The sequence below is a fragment of the Arachis hypogaea genome, chromosome 3 (genome assembly GCF_003086295.3).
Source record: "Arachis hypogaea cultivar Tifrunner chromosome 3, arahy.Tifrunner.gnm2.J5K5, whole genome shotgun sequence".
Taxonomy (NCBI): domain Eukaryota; kingdom Viridiplantae; phylum Streptophyta; class Magnoliopsida; order Fabales; family Fabaceae; genus Arachis; species Arachis hypogaea.
The window spans coordinates 118,086,647-118,112,018 of NC_092038.1; the positions used below are offsets into that span (position 1 = coordinate 118,086,647).

The 25,372-nt window shown below is 35.7% G+C and overlaps 2 protein-coding genes across 5 annotated transcripts; both read left to right on the forward strand.

The window, feature by feature from the left end:
* Nucleotides 1–2,628: 2,628 nt before the first annotated feature.
* LOC112791048 (phosphatidylinositol 4-phosphate 5-kinase 2) lies at nucleotides 2,629–7,422 on the forward strand. Its single transcript, XM_025833730.3, has 8 exons — nucleotides 2,629–4,058; nucleotides 4,149–4,313; nucleotides 4,481–4,646; nucleotides 4,803–4,913; nucleotides 5,023–5,216; nucleotides 5,321–5,451; nucleotides 5,527–5,569; nucleotides 6,543–7,422. The coding sequence occupies exons 1-8, from the start codon at nucleotides 2,971–2,973 to the stop codon at nucleotides 6,868–6,870; spliced, it is 2,226 nt and encodes a 741-aa protein (XP_025689515.1). The 5' UTR covers nucleotides 2,629–2,970; the 3' UTR covers nucleotides 6,871–7,422.
* A 7,415-nt stretch (nucleotides 7,423–14,837) lies between these two features.
* Nucleotides 14,838–20,205, forward strand: LOC112791049 (uncharacterized). Of its 4 annotated transcripts, none has more exons than XM_025833733.3 (8): nucleotides 14,838–16,109; nucleotides 16,484–16,575; nucleotides 17,027–17,174; nucleotides 17,387–17,518; nucleotides 17,621–17,776; nucleotides 17,924–19,348; nucleotides 19,438–19,607; nucleotides 19,720–20,205. In XM_025833733.3, the coding sequence occupies exons 1-8, from the start codon at nucleotides 15,996–15,998 to the stop codon at nucleotides 19,865–19,867; spliced, it is 2,385 nt and encodes a 794-aa protein (XP_025689518.2). In that variant the 5' UTR covers nucleotides 14,838–15,995; the 3' UTR covers nucleotides 19,868–20,205. The 4 variants fall into 4 exon arrangements, with proteins under 4 accessions (XP_025689518.2, XP_029152957.1, XP_072089454.1 ...); XM_029297124.2 differs by having other exon boundaries at nucleotides 15,444–16,109; nucleotides 19,438–19,639; XM_072233353.1 differs by lacking the exon at nucleotides 17,027–17,174 and having other exon boundaries at nucleotides 15,480–16,109.
* Nucleotides 20,206–25,372: the final 5,167 nt, after the last annotated feature.

The following is a 25,372-nucleotide window of genomic DNA, read 5'->3' on the forward strand; positions in this document are numbered from 1 at the left end:
TTGAAGAAAGATTAGAAATAAGTAAGGATCGAAAAAGCTCGTAATAGCATATAGAAGATAATGGAAAAAAGTTTAAAATTTTCAAAAGAAGAATAGATGAATGAAATATTCCTTCACAATATTTAAAACTCAATTTTGTTACGGTGTATGGAATTTTAACATATATATATATATATATATATATATATATATATATATATATATATATATATATATATATATATATATATATATATATATATGCACATGCATAGTCACGTATAGAGAGAGTAAAAAATGGTTACAAGACTCACTAATAGAAATAGATTCTAATAGCTGCAAAAAAAAAAAAAAAACGGTAACTATCTCCTAATATAGGCCACCCTTAACGTCTTCATCAGGCGTCTTCGTGTTGTATGAGAAGAGCACGTGGCTTCCTTGATACCAACTTCTTTGATGGCAGAGCCATTTGTTTGTACATATATGAGATTAAGAACTGTTAGTCAAAAGTTAGATGGATCCCTTGTAAGAAGAAGATGAGGCAAAATTACAATCATTACCATTTATGGTTAATTTTAATTTGTTTATGATTTGTGTGTTTAATTATTATTGTGAGTGCTAATGATGAGATTGGTTATTGTGTTCCAAAGAAAAGATAATGAGACTAAATTTCTATAGTGATCATTGAGATTTACGACGTACATTGATTTGACCCCTAAAATTTCAATTATACTATCGTTGTCTCTCTGAAATTGAGTTTTGGCCACTATAGTAGTCTCTCAACTCCTTTTTAGTAGTGACTCAACAAATGAAGTAGTAAGCCATCACCCTCTTGCCATGCTAGACAAGAGTGAAACAACATCGTTTACTTTTGGTTCCCAATCAAAGTAGAAACACCCAATTAAAGTGTGTGTAAACTGTTTTCATATCCACAACTATCAAAACAATATTTTTTTGCTTTGGTTACAAACGATGTCATTTCATCATTGTCCAGCGTGACATGGGAGTGCCAACTCATCACTCTATTTGTTGAGTCATTGCCAAAAAAAGAGGTCAAGAGACCATTATGATACTCAAAACTTAATCTCGAGAACGATAGTAGTTTTTATTAGAATCTCATGGACCAAATCAATATACGACATAAATCTCAAAGATTACTTTAAAAGTTTAATAAAAAATGATGGTTGTCAATATAGTTACAATGGTAGTGTTAGTAAAAATGAAGTATTTTTTTACTCTGTGTTATGGAGATTATAGAAGTGAAATTTGTTATTAGTAAGAGAGGATTACAAAAGTTTAGTGGTGTTTTTGAAAATTTTTTATCATTGTCATTACAGGTGGGTTAAAATTTCAAAAATTAATGATGATAATAGATTAATTTGATAATTTTTTAAATAGAATCAACAAAAAACTGAACGATTGAATATTTTTATACGATAAAACCTATTTTTAATGGATATAACGTTAGTTTAATTTTTTTGGGTTAATTTTAATAGCGTCTTAATCGTTTTTAGTCAAAAATAGTTATTTATTCATCAAATTTAATTAATTTAGTTTAATAATTTATTGTAGAACAAAATTTATTCATACAATATATGTAGATGAAATTACGCATTTTTTCTTTTTCTAATTTTTTCTTTTGCTGATGAGTCTTTTTTTTGTTTCAATTGTGCTTCTTCTACGAATCCTTCATTTTCTTCTTTTAATTTTCCCCCTTCTTCATTCTTCTACTCTTCTTTTTCTTATTTTTCGACACTTCTTCTATATATAATTTATTTTCTTTCTCAAGCTGTGTCCTTCATTTAGGATATAAAACATTTTTACATTAGTCTAATTGAAAATATATATATATATATATATATATATATATATATATATATATATATATTTTAAAAGAAAACGCCAGTGGTTTATGGAAAGAAACTAGTTTAATGTTGATTTAGGTAAGTTGGCCCAAGGTTAAGGTGGTTAATTTAGTTGAGCACAATAAATGAAGTGGGCATGTTCCCGCGCAGAGTTTCTTAATTCCTTCGTTATGATTGGCTTAAACTTAAACACGGGGCACAGTGCCACACAACCACACAGCCTAAGCCTTATTCATGATCATAGCCGTTGTGACTTGTGAACCAAACCCATTTATTTCCAACTCCCCACTCCTTGCTTCTCCTAGCCCCAACAAAATTACTGTGTACCACCCTACTAACCCATGGTTTCGTTCGTTCTTTCTTTTTTCCCCTCTAATTACTACTGATTTTTTTTCCCATAAATATAAGTTACCACTTTTTATAAAAGGATTTGTCTAACAATACATACATTCATATATATTATTATTAATAAAAAAGATTTTAGACACCAAAAAAATAAAAAATAATTTAATAAGTCTTTTTAGATATAGAAATCATCCGTAGAAGATATTTTTTTTAGACATAGAAACACATTTTCTAAAGTGAATTAGACACATTAGTTAAAAGGAAAATGATAAATCCGTGGAAAAGCATGCATGGTCTTAATTTTTCCATGAGCATAGTCAGGCTTGTTAGTAATGAGTAATGAGTGGAATTACTACGTGATGTCCACTATGTGTTTGATTGATGACCCACTTTGGTTAATGGAGAAATTAGTAGCATATAATAGAGAAATTAATAGATGTGGGAGTGAATGCATGCGGTGTAAAGTAAAAGACATAAGAAGGGCATGCAATGAGGCATTCCACATAGAGTGTAGAGTAGATCCCTACGAATACTAATATTAACAGTGTAATACCTGTGGGCGCGGGGGATACACAATAGTGGTACCAAAATTCACGTGGAATTTGGTAGAGCCTATGTCTATGTATGTTGGCAAGGGAGAGAAGAGTGAGTGAGTGAGACTGAGAGGGTATTAGCGATCCCCAATGTGGAAGGCACCACTAACCAAGATAGCTTTACCTATGCCTTAGCCCTTGGCACTTCACTTTCCGGCAACTTATCTTCACCGCCGCCGGTCATAACAATGCAAGAGGGACTCTTAACTCTCTCTCACCAAGACATTCATCTAAACCCTAACAACTCTGCTACTCCAAAGAAGAAAAAATCACACACACTCACAACAACCGACAACCTTCTTCTCCCTTCAGCCTGCATACCACCTGCTCGGACACGATCCCAACCGGCCTCTCGCCGAGTCTCTCCCTCCTCCTCCTCCACCGCCGACGACTCCCCTACCCCCGCCGCAAGAGAGAAGACACTTCCCAACGGCGACATCTACATCGGCACCCTGTCTGGAAACGCTCCTCATGGCGCCGGGAAGTACTTATGGTCCGATGGCTGCATGTACGAGGGAGAGTGGCGGAGAGGCAAGGCCTGCGGCAAAGGAAGGTTCTCGTGGCCCTCCGGCGCCACCTACGAGGGAGACTTCAAGTCCGGTCGGATCGATGGCTTCGGCTCTTTCATTGGAGTCGACGGCGACATGTACCGCGGATCATGGGTCGCCGACAGAAAGCACGGCTTCGGTGAGAAACGCTACGGCAACGGAGACGTGTACCAAGGGTGGTGGAAGTGCAACTTGCAGGACGGGGAGGGAAGGTACGTGTGGAGGAACGGAAATGAGTATATCGGAGAGTGGAAGAACGGTGTCATTTCGGGAAAAGGTATTTTGGTTTGGGCGAATGGGAACCGCTACGAAGGGTTTTGGGAAGAAGGAGTGCCCAAAGGGAAGGGTGTGTTCACTTGGGGCGATGGAAGCGGAAGAAGCTGTGCCGGTAACTGGGGGAAGGAGTTTGTCAATGAAGAAGGGAAGAAGAGCGTGCGCTGTTCGGTCGATGGTGGCAGAAGGAGCGTCAGTTTTCCCAGGATTTGCATTTGGGAGCTTGATGGTGAAGCTGGTGACATTACCTGTGACATTGTTGATAATGCCGAAGCTTCTATGTTTTACAGGGACGGCAGCGAGTCCGAGAATGGTGGAGAGAGTAGTAGCTGCGGGGTTTCTTCTCAGAAGAGTCCTTGTTGGTCTCTTGATGGTGATTTCAAGAAACCAGGTCAAACTGTGTCCAAGGGGCACAAGAACTATGATTTGATGGTTAATCTTCAACTTGGTATCCGGTAGGTATATTATTTCTTTTTTAGCAGCTGGGTTCCAATTTTATCTGATTTTCTATGTTTATATTTCGAGGAGTTGGTTTCTATTTTTAGGTACACTGTTGGAAAGTATACCCCCATCGTGCGAGATCTCCGGCCAGGGGATTTCGATCCCAACGAGAAATTCTGGACGAGATTCCCGCCGGAAGGGTCCAAGGTTACGCCTCGGCATCAGTCAATGGACTTCAGGTGGAAAGACTATTGTCCCATGGTGTTCAGGTGTGTTGGCATTATTGTTATTATGAGTCAATTTTATTAATTGTTGTTGTTTTTACTTGCCTTCATTTCTGAGTGTGGAAAGATTTTTTGGTTGTGTATACCATACTAATTCTGCCTATATCTTTGGTGGTTACTTGTTTTTGTTGGTTGGTTGGTTGGGTAATTAGACATCTAAGGGAATTATTTGCCATAGATCCTGCGGACTACATGCTTGCCATTTGCGGAAGTGACACACTCAGAGAGATGTCTTCTCCTGGCAAAAGTGGAAGCTTGTTTTATCTCACTCAAGATGACAGATTCATAATCAAGACCGTCAAGAAATCTGAGGTCAAGGTTAGTAGTTGTTGCTTTCCTAGCCTTACTGTATAGACTTCCCGTAATTTTCAAGTGAAAAACTGTGTTATTTATTATGTTCAGCAAGGTAAAACTTTTGGTCACCATGCTTTTTATCTGGGTATTCAATAACCAATTAATTGGTGCCCATGTCAGGTTCTCATTAGGATGCTTCCAAGTTACTATCAGCATGTTTGTCAGTACAAGAACTCCCTGGTAACAGCATTCCTTGGGGTACATTGTGTCAAGCCTGTTGGGGGTCAAAAGGTATGATTTCCCATTTGAGTTTTGGAGTAAATTGGTTTGGTTAACCTTCCGAATTCCCTGTTGTGGTGTGATGAAAATTTGTAATGCTCATAATGCTATGACAAAACAGACTCGGTTCATCGTAATGGGAAATGTATTTTGTTCGGAGTATCGCATCCACAAGAGGTTTGACCTCAAAGGTTCTTCTTATGGCCGGATAACAGATAAGCCCCAGGAGGAGATTGACGAGACTACCACTCTCAAGGACCTTGATCTCAATTTTGTCTTTCGCCTAGAACAGTCGTGGTTTCAAGAGCTTAAATGGTACAGTACCAAACTTTCCGAGTTCCTTGTTTTGCTTTTACATTCAACGTTAACTGCTGCTCTTGGGGTTAGTCTGGTCTTATGTTATAGTGGCTTATACTCAGGCAACTTGATAGAGACACTGAGTTCCTGGAAGCAGAGGGGATCATGGATTACAGTCTTCTCATTGGCGTTCATTTTCGTGATGATTGCTCATTTGATGAATTGAAAACCTCACCAGATGATTTGAGGGGAGGTATATATATATTTTTATTTTCTAGTTCTTATCCTTTCATGTGAATTCACTAAATCTGCATGCTTATGGATGTAGCCGGCAAGAGAGATGCCCATGATGATGAGGTGCTCATATGCAGGTATGCTCTTTTCTATTTATGTCCTCTTCTTTTTGTATGTATATAGAAATCCTTCTTGTCTCTCTAGTGTAGAATAGTTTGCATTTCTTTATCATTAATTTATGATCATTATCAATATCCTATAGAAACAGTTGGTGATTTAGAAATCTTGATGCGCTTTAATTGTTCTGTCTAAAACTGTTGAGGTAATTCCAGACCAGGCATTTATAGTCCAACAGGACCATTTGGTGGATTCTGGTAATCATGCATTAATTCTCAGTAACTTAAATTTACTACTAGATGATTCATGAGAGAATGGCGTATCAATCTATAACATCAATATCTTGTTTGTACATGTTGGTGCAATTGCTTTCCCTTGTGTGCATGTGCTGTGTCGTTGAGGTTTGGTGCAAATGGTCCCGGGTTTAAAAAATTAACCAGAGAGGCTAGTTCTTCTGTCTTTAAATGTCAAATAGTACATGGTCATGTAAAAAGAACTGAAAGGTGAAAGAGGATTATATTTGCCATTCTCTCTAGTCTTTAGACCTATCCATCTATGAACTTATTGAACTCTTATTAAAGAAATGAATCAATGATCCCGTTGGGGAAATTGTTGACAGTTTTTGTTGACAATTGACAACAAATGCCGGTGGGGTCCAGTTGATCTTTTAGGTAGGGCAATAGCTTTCTTTTGTAAAGAAAGCCAAATGTTAAACTGACAAAGACATTGATGGATCAGTGGTCGTTTTTAGAACTTGAATCTTGGGACATACATATTTGCGGGGCAGTGACATATCATAAGCATTTTCGTTTTTTCTTGACATATGCACGAGTATTTATTGTTTTTGCTCCCTCCTCATTCTTTGATTTAAACCTAACTAATGGCAACCTTTAACTTACATAAATTGATAATTACTCCCTCCATCCATAATATCTATCAATCTAAAAATTATAAGAACTCGTCCATAATTGTGATTCGTCCTTGATTTTTCAGGGGACCTCTAATCCGGCTTGGAATGAACATGCCTGCAAGAGCTGAGAGAGTGTGTAAGGGTGGTGGATTGGATCAGTTGGTGGTGGCAGGTAGTGGTGGTGGGAGTAGTAGCAACTCAACTCCTTCAGAGAGTAGCAGTGAGATCTCTGATGTAATCCTCTACTTTGGTATCATTGACATTTTACAAGACTATGATATTAGCAAAAAGCTAGAGCATGCATACAAGTCACTGCAAGTGGATCCCACTTCCATCTCAGCCGTTGATCCTAAGCTATACTCCAAAAGGTTCAGGGATTTCATACACAGAATCTTTGTAGAGGACACATGATATGCTTGGGGGAATAAGACCACTGGAAAAAGAACTGGTAACAACCATGAGCATTCCTTGTAAAAATGGTTGCTTGTCTAAGTTGGAATTGGAGGCCCTGCAACATTCTTGGTGGGAAAATGTTTCTCATAGCCATTGCAAAATACAATGGTTGATATAGATGGCGGGAGAAAACTTCCACAACAGATGCTATTTTTTTGTTCTTCAGTTTGGAGGGGAAGGCATTTTCCTTTTCACACAATAGCTTTGTACATCTTATGGCATCACTGGCATGTGATGAAATATTCTTTTTTTTTTTTCCTTTCTTTTTTCTTATTGCTTTTTGTTGTGGATGTGGACCATTGTGGGGGTGTAGAGAAAAAGGGTATAGAGAGGTAAATAGAAAAATGCAAATGGATATGGTTATGGAAGAGGGTAGGGTGAGATTCAAATTGACCTAGGAGGGGTTTAATAACTGTACAGAGAGACAGTCAAAGATTGATGATAGTAGAATTGAACATACAATTTTTGGTTGTAGAAAAACAAAAATCTAAAAGACATGTTTTTAGTCTAGTTTACCTGTTGTGCAAGAAAGTAAAGTTTCCAGAGAAGGGGGCCCTACACTGTCCCGCAGTCTCATTCAAACGGGTATTTCTCTTTCACTTTTTATTTTTTGGCAGTGAGTAAGCCATAAAAAGAAGAGAAAGGCAAACGAGAAAGAAAAGAGGTGGTTGTTTCGTTGGTTCATGTTCCTGTTTCTTTAATGTTACCACTCTCATATATTAATATATGAACCAAGGTTGAAAAAAAAGAAAAAACATAACAATAATACGGGGGTATGCCCCTTTCTTTCTTCTTTTGAACAAAACGGAGACCAAGGTGCAAACAAAGCAAGACGACAAAGCAATATAAATTGGTGGCATGTCAATGTGGACCAACTGGCTTGGCATATGATATGATAGCTATGTATGCATGTTATGTCTATGCCATTGTGCATTTTAATATTGAGAAGAAATGATGCAACTTCAACGGAGAAGTAGCTTCCCCATTACAACACCAGTGAGCCCAATAGGAATGAGGTGAAGTGAGCAATGAAAGACAAAAAATAAAATAAAATAAAACAGTGATATTGATGTGTCACTATAGTCAAGATATGGAGAAGCAAGAGGTTGTTGTGTTAGGCAAGGAAAGAAAGCTAGAAAGTGAAAGTAATGGAAACTGTTGGGTGTTGGTGTGCCTGCTTTGATTTGGAAGTTTATTGAGGGTGATCGTGGCCGTTTGTAGAGAGTAGAGACTGTGACTGTGACTGTGAGTGAACATCCAAATAGATAGCAACAGTTATGATCCCAAATCTGCCTTTGCCTGCTCGCTCCTGCCTACTTCCTATTTCTTTGTTTTCTATTTGCACTATGAATGAATAGATCCATTCATTTCCCATTCACTCTGCCAATTTCGTAATCTTTTAACTTTTCTTTGTCATTTTCTCTGTCTCCTTCTCATCAGACAGTAATTTTATTTTACATTGTATATGGTTGGTTGGTGTATATTAAATTATTAAGGTATGGTCCAAACTATATTATATAGTAATGGTAATGTATGCATAATGCATTGTTGGTCTAATTCAAGATCAAATGAATTCCCAGCCTGGATTCTGAACCACATCTTCAAAGAAAGCATCACTTTATTTTAGGCTCAATTCAAAATGCAAATTATTGTGTTAATGTGTGTGGAAATTAAAATTAAATAATAACAATTATGGCATGGATTGACACTGGTGAGAGCATATGACACCACAGCGTTAATGTCAGGAAGGAGATACGCTTTGGTCACCATTTTGATATGTGAAGGATTTGGAGCAGTGGCAGTGTAGCACATTGCATCATTGCACAACAACGCAATCAATGGATTCAAGTCAGGAAAGAAATTCAGTTATTATTATTAGGATTTAATGTCGGTAACAACTAACAAGGCTGTTTTTCAAGACTGTAAACTAATGATTTTACGTCCAAAATGAAATGAATGATTTTGCTTTGGTGAATCATCAGAATAATATGGAATGATTGGACAAATTAATTAAAGAACCAAACAGAACTGCTTTTTTGCGTTACAGCACCACACGCATGCTCAGCCACAGCCACTTCGCAGAATTATGTGTCTCTGTCTCTTCATCAATATTTATTTATTTATTTTTAAACAAACTATTTAATTTGAATTTTTTACGTAGAACCATAGAAGAGAATGTTCAAAACAAATTTTGGTGATGATATATTAATTCCAAAAGGAATGCTAGGGCAGCAAATTTTGTGATTTATAATAATCAATTAACTATTATTGGTGTATTTAATAGTGTGTGATTATTCACTTTTCTTTTATTAGTTAAGTGCTGACCAGATTTTAATAAAAATGCTGGCAGTAGACTTTCTCTTAATTCCAATTTGGAAAAGTATATGGAACCAACTAATAATCAGCCAAGAATGGAACAACATAATTAATTATAATTAATTTTATTAATTTATAATTTAATTTGTTTGTTAAATTATTATTGACCACGTTCAAAACATGAGGGAAGATACGCTAGTGTTAGGAAAGAATTACGGAACAGATGCTTTGATCATTCATTAGTTGATTCCATATAATTAATTATATTTTATTAATGCGCAACACATGAAACATAGAAATCATATCCAAAACCATCCAATTTACAAGAAAAAGAAACATCCGTGTGCCTATCAGTAGCAACATCCGGTTAAAGTCACCGGTGCCTCTAGTTTACCAGTTGGCTGATTCTTGGCTTATATAGAGTTGGTTTCTTAGCATTGTTGTTCCAATTTTTAGCAATAATATTTTTTTTAAGATTATATTTTCTTTTTGTAAGGATTTAATTGTACGGGCAGAGCATACAATTTCCATTTTCTAAATTTAAAAAAAAAATAAAAGAAAAGGAAAATCAAATGTGCATAGGCATTTTTGGTATCAACCCTGGACCCTATGACATTTTTAGATATAGATCAGTATGGAATTTATGATTTATGGCAAACCTTGGTGAGTCTGGGCTGATTTGGTAGCCGTAGCCCACAGCTAGAAACGTTCTCAATAATCCTATGTGGCCCTTACCTAAAACTCAACAACTTTCGTAACAATGATAGTATGATACTTATAGGACATGGGCCCAAAATGGAAAAGAATCAAACCCAAAAAAGGAAAACAAAAGGAAAAACGTAAAGGATTATTTTGGTCCTTAATATTTGGACCAAGTCTTAATGTAGTCTTTAATATTTTGAAGTTTTATTTCAATCTTAAAAAAGTTTTAAATGTCTTGTTACAATTCTAAAAAATTTCAAATAGATTATCTTATTATTAAATTTGACACAAATAATTTACAGATTAAAAAGACAATAATATTTAATTTTAATTTATAAACAAAATTGATCTACCAATTTAAAATTTTTTTCTTTAATCTTAAAACATTGATGATTGATTGATGAAATTTTGAATTTTGTATAAAAAAGCAAGTTAAGAAGAAAAAGTATTATAAAAAAGTTTTAATTATATTTTTCTAACACACGAAAGAATATGTGAATTAACTGATAACGTTGTAATGTTCATATTGCTTACTCCGTTAACTATTTGTATCAAATTTAACGTCAGGACAACATTGAACCTGTTTGAAAATTTTTAAGACAAAAATTGACATTTAAAATGTTACGGACTAAATCCTAGGATTTAATCCAAACGTTAAGGAATAAAATAGTACTTAACCTAAAAAAAATATGTTGATAATATAAAATGTAATTAATTTTGATGTTTTTATAGTATAAATTAAATTTACACCTATATCCAATTATGTAACACCATATTAAAAAAATAACTACATTTACATTGATCGTATGAATAATCATAAAAAAAATTATTAAATAACTGTATAAAATATTTTATATTATCAATATATTAAAATTAAATTCATATAAAATAACTTTATTTGAAACTAAATAAAATTAAAAAAGTTTCGAATTATGTCTAACATTTAGTATCCCAAATATAATTTTCCAATTAATTATCTAAGTTTATGTTAAATAAAAATAAAGAATTATGTTTTCATGTTTTTTAAGATATTATATTAAATTTGAAATCTATGCATTACAATTGTGAAAATTTTATTTTATAGTGCTGAACTGATTCAATTTAAATTTATATTAACTAAGTTACGATAAATTAGGAGTGTTAAAAAAAATTTTTTGTTTCTCAAAATTCGCTCAAATACGGAATGGATCAATCAATCTTCCTAAATTGATATGGATTCAATTTGTTATTCCATTCCGTCAAAGGACAGACTGGCAAATTGGCAAGCTGATCCGCATTCTCTTTTTTTAACACCTCAAAATAATATTATTCTAAATTCCAAACACATTTAAATCACAATATTAACGATAATAACTTAGTAAGTTTCAAACACAACAACAATACAACATAAATAATTAAATACATAATCCATACATAAATTTATATCTAATAATTAAACTACACTTAAGTTAAAACACACAAACATAATTCATAAATCAACACATAAATTAATTGTCAACTCCATATCAATAAAATTTGAATATGGTCCATAAGTTGAAATACTATCTCACCTAACACCTTAAAGAATCACATCTTCACTTTCACCTACAATTAGATAAGTACCCAAATTTTAATGGTAGAAAAATACGCTGAACCCGTCAGGCCAAACCACCAAAAAAGATAGGTCAAGGAGATATTTTGGACTTACCAAATCCGTAGGCTTTGGCGGGACGGACTGGCCCGACAAGTTGTCTTTTTTTTTTTAGGTTATTTTGGTAATTTTAAAGATGATATAAAAGCAACATTTGGATTACGGTTTCACACTTTTTTTCGCTCTAAATACAGCTTTCCTACTCCCTGAGCTCATTTTTCACTCTCGTCTCTCACTCTCTCAGTGATGGCAAAAGCGGCAATTCCATTGCAAAGTCGCATCGGTGTCCCTACCTCAGAGTAGGGGTGTGCATGGGCCGGGTAAAACTGGGTTTGATATAACCCAGACCCGACTTGAAATATATACCGGGCCTATTTATTAGACCCGAACTCGACCATAGACTCGATGAAACCTATACACTTTCGGGCCACGATTATACCGGATAAAAATCGGGACGTTAACATGACATTACCTTGATACCTTCTTATAAGCTAGCATGTGAAAATATCCAAATTTCTAAGACTCCAACAATTATTTGACATGGTAAAATTCACTTAGAAAAATATAACAAGAACCAACTCTTCTCTAAAATTAAAGCATAACCATAATCAATACTAATATTGTCTAATAACACCAAATATTTAAATCAATACAAATAACACAATATTATGCATTAATTAGTCTAAAATCTTGTGCATTTTAAACATAAAACAATAACTTATAGTCATATAATAACTCATAACACAAAATAATTAGGTTTACAATACTTAAATTTCACATAAGAATAGCCATTATTCATCACTAATAACACAAAATATTAATTATGTATGATGACCGGGCCACCGGACCGATTTCGGGTGACCCAAACCATGGCCCGGACTCGACCCGAAATAATGACCGGGTCTATTTTTGAGATCCTTATCCGGTCCTAGACTCGGTGAAATCACACCAAATTAGCCCCTAAAATATTTGGGGTCGGGCCGGGTCGGGCCATACACACCCCTACCTCAGAGCACGACGAAGGCGTCTCCCTCTTTCACAACTCTTCATATCATCCCTATCTCTCTCATCATGTCTCTCTCCCCCTCACATTCGCGGTAACAAGGCGCAGTCGTCTCTCCTCTCTCTCAGGTATGCAGCGGATGGCGGTGAAGTGCTCCTGTTCTCTGCCGGAAAGCTTCTCCTCTAGTAAGCTATTTGTTTATTTGTTTATTTTTTTTATTTTTCTGTTTGTGGGAGGGATGTTTGATACTTTGATTATTCTATTTGATTACTGATTCTGTTTATTATTGACCATTGAAAAGCTCCTCCTCTAATAAGCTCTTTGTTTATTTGTTTACTTTTTTTATTTTTTTGTTTGTGGGAGAGATATTTGATACTTAGATGATTCTATTTTATTACTGATTCTGTTTATTATTGATCAATATTCAATAATAAACAAAGTATCAAACATAATCAATGGTCAATATAAACAGAATCAACAATCAAATAAAATAATTAAAGTATTAAACATCTCTCCCATAAACAAAAAAATAAAAGAAAAATAAACAAATAGCTTACTAGAGGAAGAGCTTTTTGGTAGAAAACAGGAGCACTTCACCGTCGTCTGCCGCAGACCTGAGAGAGGAAAGACGAGTGCGCCTTGCTGCCGTGAATGCAAGGGAGAGAGAAACGGGCGCAGAGAGAGCTAGGGACGAGAGACAGAGTTATGAGAGAGAGGAGACGACCGCATCTTGCTACCGTGAATGTGAAGGAGAGAGAAGGAGGACGCAGAGAGAGCTAGGGATGAGATGGAGAGCTGTGAGAGAGGGAGACGCCTTCACCGGTGCTCTGAGCAAGGGACGCTGATGTGTCTATGCAATGGGATTGCTGTTGCTGCTATCGTCGTCGCTGAGAATGTGAGAGAGAGAGAGACGAGAGTGAAAAGGAAACTTAGGGAGTAAGGAGGCTGCATTTGAAATGGTGAAAGTGTGAAACCCTAATCCAGATTTTGTATTTATATCTTCTTTAAAATTACTAAAATATCCTAAAAAAAAAAGACAGCCCACCCTATACTGCCAAATGCTGCAGGTTTGGCGGTGCGAATTTGGCAGGTTTTAAAAGTTTGGTCAGTTCAAAATCTCTCTTCGTTTTATCTTTTTTTTTGGGCAGATTTGGCCCAACAAGTTCAACTTGTTTTTTCACCGCTACCATAAATTATGAGGAATGCAAAAAGACAAATAAAAGTTATTATTTTTAACCAGCAGTTAGTTAATAATATTTAAAAATATGGACTAAAAATATATTATTCAATTACTAGACTTAGGGGTGTTCGTGGGTCGAGCCAGATTTAATTAAATCCTAATCCATCTCTAAAAAGTCATATGGTCTATTTTAATGCGATCCAAAATAAAATGGATTAAATGAGATCAACCCGATATAAAATTAGTATATACAAACTTTTTAATTTTATATACTAAAGTAATAAGATTTTATTTTTAAAAATTAAATTTAACAAATATTATATCATATTTATATCAAAATAAATTATTTTTAACAAAATTAATACCGTAAAATATAAAAATATTAATTTAAATATAAAAATATAATATAACATTATTAATTCCACTTGAAAAAATATATTTTTATCATAAAAAGTAATTTTTGAATGAATGGAATGATCTAAAGTACAATATGAATCCGATCCAAAAATAATAAATTAAAATTCAATAAAATAATAAGCTAAAAATAATATCAAATAAAAATAATAAACTAAAATTCAATAAAATGGAGTTTAGTTTAAATTGAATTCTAAGTTAAATTGAATCTTAAAACACCTCTTATTAAACTGAAAAAAAGATTAATAATTAAAAATACTACTAAAAATAATAATTTTTTGTTTGTTTGGAGTTTTTCTCATAAATGATATGTATTTCTGTTTAATGTTAGTCACCCTATAACTCTGGCAAATTGATGATTACTTGCTTTAGTTATTAGTAGAGTTCGTTCATATAAACTATGCTTTTATAGATAATATAATTCAGTTCAGGATTTGGATCCATGAACGTGTGATGTACAACAGACAAAAGGTATTATTTAATTTTAGACTTCTATTTATCTCTTTTTATTTGCAGGATTCACGGTAAACCAACAATGCATTACAACCTTATCCATGATTTTGATATATTGTATCCGACTGATAGAAGCCTGGTCAAAAGTTGCCAATATTTTTGTAAGGAGAAACAAAACTTGTGATTTGTGACAGGTAGAAATAAGAGAAAAGAGAAAAAAAAAGACCGTAGGGATGGGACAAAGAAAACAGAAATAGAGGCAGTGTCTATGGAAGGGCCACGTAACGCAATCGTCGCATAAGGAGAAGGTGGATATTGTGCACATTTATCGGTGCCTGATTTCCACTCATCCACGTTGTTATCTTCGATGCCAAACGCATTCCTACTTGCTCCTCGCTACTTGCTACTTGTTACTGCTATTTAATATCCGTTAGGCCTATATACTAATATTTAATTTTAATTAACGTGTGAAAACTGCGATGAATACTGCACCGAACATGCGTCGTCATTTAAATGTAGCACACCTTGTTACTATTAAATATTAATACGAAGAAAACAATACCAATATTATTTATTAGTCAATTCCAATATATTAATTATTCTAAAAATTTAAAGTAATAGTAAAAATATATAAATAATTGTAACTAACACAATTTTCATGTAATTTTTTTGGGATTTACATGAATTCTTTAATATCAAATCATAAAATTATTTATTTTAAAAATTTAAATTAATAAATAAATATATATGAATAATTATATCTAACTGGACGAATTAAAAAAGGAATGTTGGATTGAACCTTGTTAGTATTGGTAAACATCTTTTTAATTTATAAGGCGAGTTCTTTGGTTCATATGTAGAAAAACCTTAGTAATGGTAGTATTTCTGATCTACAATGTTCCAAGAAAGCCGTCCCATAATCATAAGCTTCCAATAACAGTGCATACTAGAGTGGTGAATACAGAATCCCATAACAACCATGTGACCATTCTTCTTCTAAAATTAATTAAAGTAATACTATATCATAACATAACATAAGAGATACAATAAAAAATTGTATAATTTTGTATGAGACAGGAGGGTAAATGTGATTGGTGAAGTAGGGTAATGAAGATGTTGACCCGTATTTCTATCCGCGGAAGCGGCACAAGGAATTGAAGTTGAAGGAGAGATGAAGAGAGAAAGCATGGGGATTGGGGAGGGTACTGTGCTAAATAAAAAGAAAACAAAAAGGACACACAGAATCCTCGCACTGTCTTATGTGACCTGCTCACCTGCACTTCACTTTTTGTCCAATCCTATCTTCTTTGTTTAGGTTGTCGTGTCTTTCTTTTCGTTTTGCAAACTGCAATTCATCTCTCTCTGTTTGGCGGGAAAACCAAGCCATGGTTTGCCAAGATTCGTCATCGGAGACCGCTCCATCGCCGGAGCTTCTTAAAACTGCTTCTCCTTCTTCAGCGGAATCCAGCTTTCGTGAACTTGATGATGCCTTTCTGCAGGTTTATCACTCTCTCACTCTCTATTTCGATCTTACTCGATTTTCGTGTTTACTTCTTGCTGTGTCATCTTGTAACCGATCAAAATTGATTTTAATACTCTCTTGATTTGCATTGCATCCTCATTTCTTTCTTATAATCTAATAAGGATCAAAATAGATAGATGTATGCCTGGAACTGTTAGTTTATCTCTGGATTTGCTGTTAGTTTATGTTTCTCTCTAAGGTTGAGTTCAGTCTTGGAACTATCTCAATTCTCTGGCGGTAACAACATAAATAATCCATGATTTATTCTTAGACTTTTATCGTTTCTTTTTTCGTATTATTCTCATTCCTTATTTTGAAAACGCAGTTTTATTTTTCGCCTTCAATTTACAGACTCAAACGAGAATTTGGCTCGGGGAAGTATTGAAGATAAGATTGAATGAGCAACTCATTATATCCGAACTCCTTGCTGATGGAGAATTGCTGTACTTAACTTTCTCTATTTCTCTCTCTTTTTTCTTTTGTTAGCCTGCACTTTCCGTTATTCCTATTTTTTTGGTATGTAGTTAAGTTTTGAAAATTGCTAAGAACCAGAATTTTTGCCATAATTGTTTGCACCATGCAATAGTTGTTGTCTTTGAACCTTTTCCTTACTGTAAAGAATAATAAATGGTATGTTTAGTCCAAGCAAACCCCCAGCAAGATTCAATCAATTTGAGATTAATACTTTGACTAATTGACTTCACCTGTCATAAATTAAAGAGGCTACTTTTTAGTCTTAATGTCTTTTAATTGAATTAAAAGCTAGGACTAGGACCACTTTATAAGGTTAGTACAAGGATTAAACTCCAAGAGGAGTGGAGCTGAACACGAAGCTTTTGCATTGGCATTTCAGTATATTGTTTGGAATCTAAATACAAGTTAATTGGTTTATAGGTTTTTAGTGTCAAAAGTGGTGTGGAAATTGCTGTTGGCAAAGCATATGGAGCTAAAACACATAAAAGCTTCCAAAAGCCAGCCATTTGCTTCTAAGAGTAACAGTGGGAGATATAGACCTTATTCTAATGTTGATTCATTCCTGAAGGTAAATTATTACATGACCTTCCTTTTGACAGAATTCAAAGGAAGATTTGCCAAAATTATGTCTACTGATTTAAGCATATGAGTACGTTAGTAGAAGAAAGAGAAACTCTGCAGCCTCATTTAAGTTAGTTCTAAATATTTTCAAATTTTGGTTGGTGAAAACAGACATTAATGAATGGGTATCAAAGTTATCTCTCTTTTTTTCCTATACAGATTTGCAAAATCTTGGAATTGACTGGAGTTGACCTATTCTCTCCATCAGATGTTGTTGAGAGAAGAAATACTCGAAAAGTATGCATGTGTATACGCTCATTCTCCAAAAAATTAAGGTCTAAGGATATAGATGTAAGTAAGTTGCATAAAATATCACTTATGAACTTCAGTCACCTGCTCTTGTATCTTGTCCTTTAAATTTTGCTTCTTGATAACATAAAAACATGTTGCCAGGTTCCAGATTTTGATATTGTTAATGTTACTTGTGCCGTAACCATGCCGAAGGATGTGGTTGGATACATACGTAAAAGCATAGAGCTGTCTCACAGAAGGCCTGCAGATTCTTCCACTTATTACTTACAGAAGAATTCAGGGAAAGAATCCAGGGAGGTGTGTCCTTGTTTTCAATAATAAGTAAAAGCAAAATTACTATATTGCCAATGAATGGTCACATATGTGAGTTTCATGTTCTGTACCCTTGAGCCACTGCTAAATGATTTTGCTACTTGTATCTCTGAAACAATGATGCTTCTGTAGGTCTACTACTCCGTTACAGACTCAATCAAAGACTGGGAAACATATTCAGACCAATCTAATGACACAGAAATCAAACATCTAGTACATCATTTTGATGACTTGTGTGATTATGCATCAGAGATACAGTGCAATTCAACTTCTTCAATGGTTGAAAATGATTTTATGTCCACCAGTTTAGATGAACTGGGCAGTCGAAGCCAGCAGAGACCAAGAATTTCTGATGATGAGTTTCAATTGTTATGCTCAAGGGAATTATTACAATATCATATCTCTGAGACTCCTTATTCCGGGAATGTACATGTTGACTTTAGTGGTGGTATACCTCATTTAGATACTAGGGGCCAAGAAAGTAGAATGATGGAATTTTGTTACACAGAGAATGAATTATTAAGAGATAATGGTTCGACCCTTCGAACTCCTATGAATAACAGGATGTCAGTGATAAGAGATGTTAGCTCAAATACAAAAGATAGTTGGGACCAGGATCTGCTCATTGAAAAAAATATTCCAGCAGATGTACATAAAAGTGCTAGTTCTCATGGCTCATGCGCAACTCCACTGAGTATTGAAAATGGTAGATGCTTTGGAGCTGGTGAGAATATGGAGGTTCTACATGAAGTACTGAACTTGGGAGACCAATTTGAAGCAGAGAATGATTATCAGAAAAGCGATCAGTGGGAAGGTATAAAAGAATATGAATCACAGGAGAAAATGAAGTATAAGGAAATTGAACATGGAATCACTTATGGAAAGTATACATATTTTGTCAAGGAACTTGAGGAAACCGAGCATTCATTATATTCTCCTGATTGCTTCCTATGTAATAAGACTGATTCTTCGAACAGAGCTGTCTCCGACAGCAATGACATAAATGCAACTATATCAGAAAAGTTTCTTTTATATGAGGACTGGAAGTCTCAAGTTGATTCAATTTCATCGTCGCTTAATAGCTGTAGCCAATGTGGGAAGCTGCTGTCTTGCCAGTCCTCTTCACTACCCCAGTTTTGTAAATGGGACCAGAAAGGAAAATTTCCTATGACAAAAAGTGGAGCTATAGACAACAATGAATCCTCACATGAGGAAACTATGCCTCATAAACAAGAAACTGCTGAAGAGTATGCGGTTGGTGCAACTGATTTCAAGTCACTTGCAGATGCTGAACAGCCAGAAAATGATAGTGAGGCTATAGCATCAAATGCTATGAGTTTGGATAACTGTGAAGATGGAAGTGAAGGAGTAATAGATATGATCACCAATGATGCCACTGTTCCTGCCAACTATGATGAAGATGTATCTAACACTCGGACCTGCATAACAAATCAAAGCTCAGAACTTGAATCCAATGATGGTCATCAATCAAGTCAAGACGACATGGTTCTCGTTTGCCATACAGAACATACCCTTGAGCCTGAGTTACCTGTTCAAGTAAGTTTTTCTGATACTTTATCAAGCAATGCTTACTTTTGTTTTCAATTATATGCAGATTGAGCCTCTCTTGCAATTTTCTTGTGTAGGAAGTAATAAATCCGGACAAAGAGAGTGCGCACTCCTTTGACAACTTAGATGAGAAAGAAGAGAAAATTGCAGAAATATCAAAGTCAAAACCCCGAAAGAAGCTAATACTGAAATCAGTGTTTGGTGGTGCCACTGCTGTTGGTTTGTTTTTCCTGTTTTTGCACCTAAGGTTCGTGTTTGACTCGTTTTTTAGGTTGTCAGGTATTTTTTATTCTGTTTCTTCCTTGATTTGGCCTCCTTTAGTTTTTTATTTTGTTGTTCTAATCTGTGTTTTATGATAGGAGGAATGACAAAGACAAAGATGCAAATCCAGAACCAAGTAAGGCATTTAATGATGAAGGTAAAGAGAAGAGTAAGAAATATTCACCACCAAAAGCAAAGAGGACTACTGAAGGGGTTTATGCAGCAGAGAAGATTAAATTGAAGTAATCGATATTCGAGCCTCTTCTATAATAATAAAACGTAAAACAAGATTAGAAAAGAAAAAGTAAAAGAAAGCATTAGTTTCTTCAACCTGAGATCTTGGTGCTGACTGCTTAGGGCTAGAGATACAAGAGTATTAGTTTCATTGGTTACTGGTTAGTGAATAATGGTTACTTTGAGATGGTCAAAAGCCAGCTCCTGTAATTTTTTCCTCCTGTGAGGGGCTACAGTGATAAAACTTCAGAGTAGCCTTTTTTTTAGAAGCACAATCATCATAAAGTTCATACTTTACGGACAAAATAATATCAAATACAATAAAATTCTACATCCAAGTAATTTAATCAGCCAAGTTCAACTAAATCTTTTAGATTCACGCGCTTCTTTTTCATGTCTTCTTTTTCTTCTTCTTTCAAATTTAGGCATGCACATTCTTTTTCACCCTGATGCTACGTCTTCTTCTTCTCATTTTTTTATTGAAATTTTTTATCCTCCTTCTTTTTCATCCTTCTCCTCTATAATTATCATTATCATTGATGGATCTAGTTGAACTTGAGAAGGGGGGTTGAATCAAGTTAGTTTAAAACTTAAAGTTTCAAACTCTGTTTTTGCTATAACACGATTTGCAGAAGATTATTTGAAATAGTCTCATACGCAGAACAGTAAGGAGTAGGGAAGAGAAGATGAAGACCAGCATATATCCTGGTTCGGATTTTATGTGCAATGAATCCTACGTCCAGTCTCCACCACAAACCATGGTGGAATTTTCACTAATCATTCACAGATTACAAACACCAATACTATTGAATTTCTCCCTAATTCAACTAGTATCTACCTCCAAGCTTTCATCACCAAAAGCTTAGCTTCCCATAGTGCTGACCCAACTAGGAAGGGGAATCAACCAGATTCAATTTCCCCAAGTGCTAACCCAACTTGGAAAGGGGAACTAATCTTAGTTCATAAACCCAAAATACATCATAAATCAGTGGCTATTTTGCATTACTCTTGCCTTTTCACACAAAGATCAGAATTAAGCTTGAGTAGAAGAAAGAGATTTCAGCTCTGTTTTAGAGATGGTGCTCTGAGTGTGTATCATCTCTCTTATCTTGAAATGGTGGGATGAAGCTTGTTATATATCTTCAACTTGGCTTCATTGTTGCCTCTTCCATTTCCTTGTACCAGCTACTCGTTGGAGCTGTCATAGCTGACAGTAGTCCTTTTTCACCATGCTCCACTACCTCTGCTGCTTGAGGAGCTCGACCACTACCTCTGCTGTCCTTTACTTGGCCTTCTTCTTTGGCATGCTCTTCTTTTGCATTCTACTCCATTTCCTTGCTGCTGCTACTCTGTGCTCTTTGCTCGATTGTGTTTTGCTCAACCACTATCCTAGTATTGCTCAGCTGATGTTCTTGGGTTAGTGATTGTCCTAGTTTCCTTTTCTTGCTTTCACAGAACCACACCTGTCCTTGCTGTGTTGTTGCCTCCTTTGTTTGCCAGCTGTCCTGTTCTGCTCATGATATAGACAGCTGCCCTTTTTCTTTTGCCAAATACATAGCCTTTCAATCATGCTGAACAGTGAAATAAAAGAGAGGTATTGGGCTTGTGCATTTACTTGAAGCATCAAAGGAATGAACATGCAGTTTTGTTTGGCTGAGAGAATTAATGGGTCTGCCACAATAAAACACACATTAAATAATATTGGGCTTTCAACCCAATTGAATATTTGTCATCATTAATTAACCCAAAATCAAACTAGACTCAACAATCTCCCCCTTGATGACAAACATGATAAAATAGAAAAATTAAAGACTAATTTGAAAGAGTTAAGAACACTTCCCTTTGATGACATTTGGATTGTGAGTAGCTCCCCCTCAATGCCAGCATTACTCCCCCTCGATCATGGCTTACATCTTAACCTGGATAAAACTTAAAAACAGCCAAGACCAAAATTTTCAAGTAATATAATACTAATAACACAGATCAATAACACTAGGCATTGATACACAGCATAGGACAAAATGAGTTAATTAGCACCACAAAGTATCATTGTTCTTAACAAACACTATTAACCCTTAAGCCAAAACTAACATTCCCTTTCTTTTCTCCTCCTTTTGTCATCAAGGGAGGAAAGGAAAAACCTGCACAAAATTTGTTAGTGGCTGATGCATATAGTTTAAGTAGCAGAGTAGTTAAGGTCTTTACAGTCATCCAGAAACTTAAACAAGTTCAAAAGAAATAAACTAAGTCATAATCACAGATGAGATTAAAAGAAGCTAGGCATCAGAGTTGGATTCATCAGAGGTTCCATCGTCCTCCCCCTCATTATCAGAAGTTGTGATCTCAACCTCGATATCCTCTACAAAGTCTCTCAAAATCTGAATCTTTCCTTTGGTCTTTTTGAGAGCATTTTCCTCCAAAACTTGGACCCTTTTGCGCTCAGCACCATGATGGAGAAGAAGGTCTGTCAGATTGAGGAATTCTTCAAGTACATGCTTCATAATGCGCGTCATGGTCCTGATTGTAGTAGAGGTGGATGGGGGAATCAGAGGATCCTCATCAACAGAGGGAACATCAGTGCTGTCATCAATTCGGCGACGCCTGGGAGCTGTTTTCTTTACTGCACCACCCCCTTTGATATATGAGTTACAATCTTTTATAATTTCAGCCCCAAAATCAACATTGTAATATTGAAAAATTTTTGTAAGAAGCATGCCATAGGGTAACACATTTTTGGTACTGACACAAGCATACATATGTCTCACAAGCAAGTAAGCAAAAGAAATGGGGATTTTCGAAAGCAATGCATACAAAATCAGTGTGTCACAAAATGAAACACGTTGAAAAGAGCCGCTCTGAGGTAAGATGATGTGGTTTACAATCCGATGCAACTGGGCACGGACTGGACCAAGAGACTTGTGAGTAGGAGTGTTACCTTTCAGGAGATGGATATTAATGCAGACAGTGCTTAGGGCATCAAAGTAAGAGACATTGAGCGTTTCGTCCCACTTACCAGAGGTGTAGACATCAGGTCCTTGGTCTTGGTAGTCTAAGGCTTTGCCTAAGTGATATTTGTCAAGAATAATCACTTTGCCTTTAACAAAAGAAGCGATTCTCCCTTCTTTGTAGGACATGTTGCTATAGAACTGTTTGACCAAATCAGGATAAATTTTCTCTTTGATGGACAGTATGGGTGTCCAATCTTGATATGCAAACAATGGGGTAAAGTTCAGACCTTTCCTATGGAGTTTGTCTAGATTGACAAGCTTAGAGGGATAGAGAGTATGCTTGTAAACATCTTTGCAAAAAAAAAAACAGGTAGTTCATGAGAGATTGAAAACGGCGACGATCATAAGACTCATCTGGAAAATCAGCATAAAAGGACTTGTAAGCAATAGGATTGGAGAGTCTAGGTTCAGCAATAGGACGAAGATGAAAGTCAATGACTGTACCGCGAGTATGGCGAGGCTGAGTGGAGGGAATCTCTTCGTCTTCATGAAGAGGCATCTTTCCTCTTGAAGAGCTTGGTTTTGATGAACTAGGCTGAGAGGTGTTTGGCGGAGGAGGAGGAGAAGGGCGAGGAGCAACGCCAGGACGGCGAGCAGTGGTCTTAGTGCGGGCCATGTCAGGAGAAGGGTTTGGTGGTGATGGTGGTGAAGAATGAGTAGGAGATTGTGAGGGAGAAGGGTGTGTGTGAGTAGAACGGTGGGTGCCACTCTGGGAGCCTCTATGGACAGCTCTCTTCTTTCGTGCCATATTTATAGAGCACTGGTTCGGAGAAGATAAAAGAGTGGAGAGAGTAGTGTGAATGGATATATGTAATGGGGAGTTAATATAGGTGTGGAGGAGTGCAAATGTTGCATCTTGAAAACAAGTAAAAATGAAAACTTTAAAGTGGTTTTGAAAAACATTGAAAGTTGCAGCTGTAACCTTCGTACGTTTCAGATAAAAACAAAAGAAAACAAAAAATGGATTTGAAAACAAATATGAATGAGGCCCAAAATGAGTAAAAAAACATATTTTCAAAAGAAATGAAAAAGCACCAATGAAATGGTCTCAATGGATTCAGTAAGGATAGTCCATTTGTCGTGAACTGCTCCAGCACGTGATGTCCATCATACATTATGATCAGGCTTGAATCCAATTGGCTTCATAGTGACTCAATGAAGGTTACTCATCATCTGCCAAAGGAAAATTCTCACAGCAATTTATGAGACAGAACACAAAAAATCTCATTGGCAGAGTCATTAAGAAAACAAAGATGAAGCAAGAATGCCCAGTTCAGTTCGTAGCTTGCAGAACCTTTCCTCTATCAAAGGTTTGGTGAAAATATCTGCTAGCTGACCTTTAAAATTAACAAATTGAATATCCAAATTTCCATTTTGCACATGTTCTCTTATAGAATAAAATCGAACTTCAATGTGCTTTGTCCTTGAGTGCAAAATAGGGTTTTTGGAAATATTAATAGCACTCATGTTGTCACAAAATAATGGAATATTAGAGACATTCAGTTTATAGTCAGCTAGTTGAGTTTTCAGCCATAACAATTGAGAACAACAAGAGAAGGCTGCAATATACTCAGCTTCGGCTGTTGAAAGTGCCACTGTAGCTTGCTTCTTGCTAGACCAAATAATGAGAGATTTCCCAAGAAAGCAGCACATGCCACTTGTGCTTCTTCTATCAATCCTGTCCCCAGCAAAATCTGCATCACAGAAACCCACTAATTGAAAAGAATCAGTCTTAGGAAACCATAACCCATAATTAGTGGTACCAAGTACATATCGGATGATCCTCTTGACAGCTGAAAGGTGGGACTCCTTAGGCTTTGATTGAAACATTGAGCAAACTCCAACACTTTGGATGATATCAGGCCTTGAGGAGGTTAGATACATTAGGGATCCAATCATCCTTCTATAACGGGTCTCATCAACATCTCTACCATGTTCATCCTTATCAAGCTTGATATTAGGATGCATTGGAGTTTCCATTTGCTTAGCACAGTCCAGGCCAAATTTCTTGACAAGTTCTTTTGCATATTTTTCTTGATGGATGAAGATGCCGTCTGCAGTTTGCTTGATTTGCAAGCCTAGAAAGAAATTGAGCTCTCCCATCATGCTCATATCAAATTCATTAGTCATAAGCTTAGCAAAATCTGCACACAAATCTTCATTAGCCGAACCAAATATAATATCATCAACGTAAACTTGCACAAGAATAAAATGATCATGATAGTTTCTAATAAATAAAGTGGTGTCAATGGCTCCTTTTTGAAAGTTGTTTTTCAACAAAAATGAGCTAAGCCTCTCATACCAAGCTCTAGGAGCTTGTCTTAAACCATACAAGGCTTTAGCTAGTTTGAAAACATGGTTAGGGAAAGTTTTGTTTTCAAACCTAGGTGGTTGAGCTACATAAACCTCTCTATCTATTATGCCATTGAGGAAAGCACACTTTACGTCCATTTGGAATAGCTTGAAACCACAGTGAGCAGCATATGCCAGGAGCAATCTGATGGCTTCC

Coding starts and splice junctions, on each gene's coding strand:
- LOC112791048 (XM_025833730.3), top strand. CDS start 2,971: ATGCAAGAGGGACTCTTAACTCTCTCTCACCAAGACATTCATCTAAAC. Junction 4,314..4,480: donor TATTGTCCCATGGTGTTCAG/GTGTGTTGGCAT, acceptor TTGGGTAATTAG/ACATCTAAGGGAATTATTTG. Junction 4,647..4,802: donor TCAAGAAATCTGAGGTCAAG/GTTAGTAGTTGT, acceptor TGCCCATGTCAG/GTTCTCATTAGGATGCTTCC.
- LOC112791049 (XM_029297124.2), top strand. CDS start 15,996: ATGGTTTGCCAAGATTCGTCATCGGAGACCGCTCCATCGCCGGAGCTT. Junction 17,777..17,923: donor CAGGGAAAGAATCCAGGGAG/GTGTGTCCTTGT, acceptor ATGCTTCTGTAG/GTCTACTACTCCGTTACAGA. Junction 19,640..19,719: donor CTCGTTTTTTAGGTTGTCAG/GTATTTTTTATT, acceptor GTTTTATGATAG/GAGGAATGACAAAGACAAAG.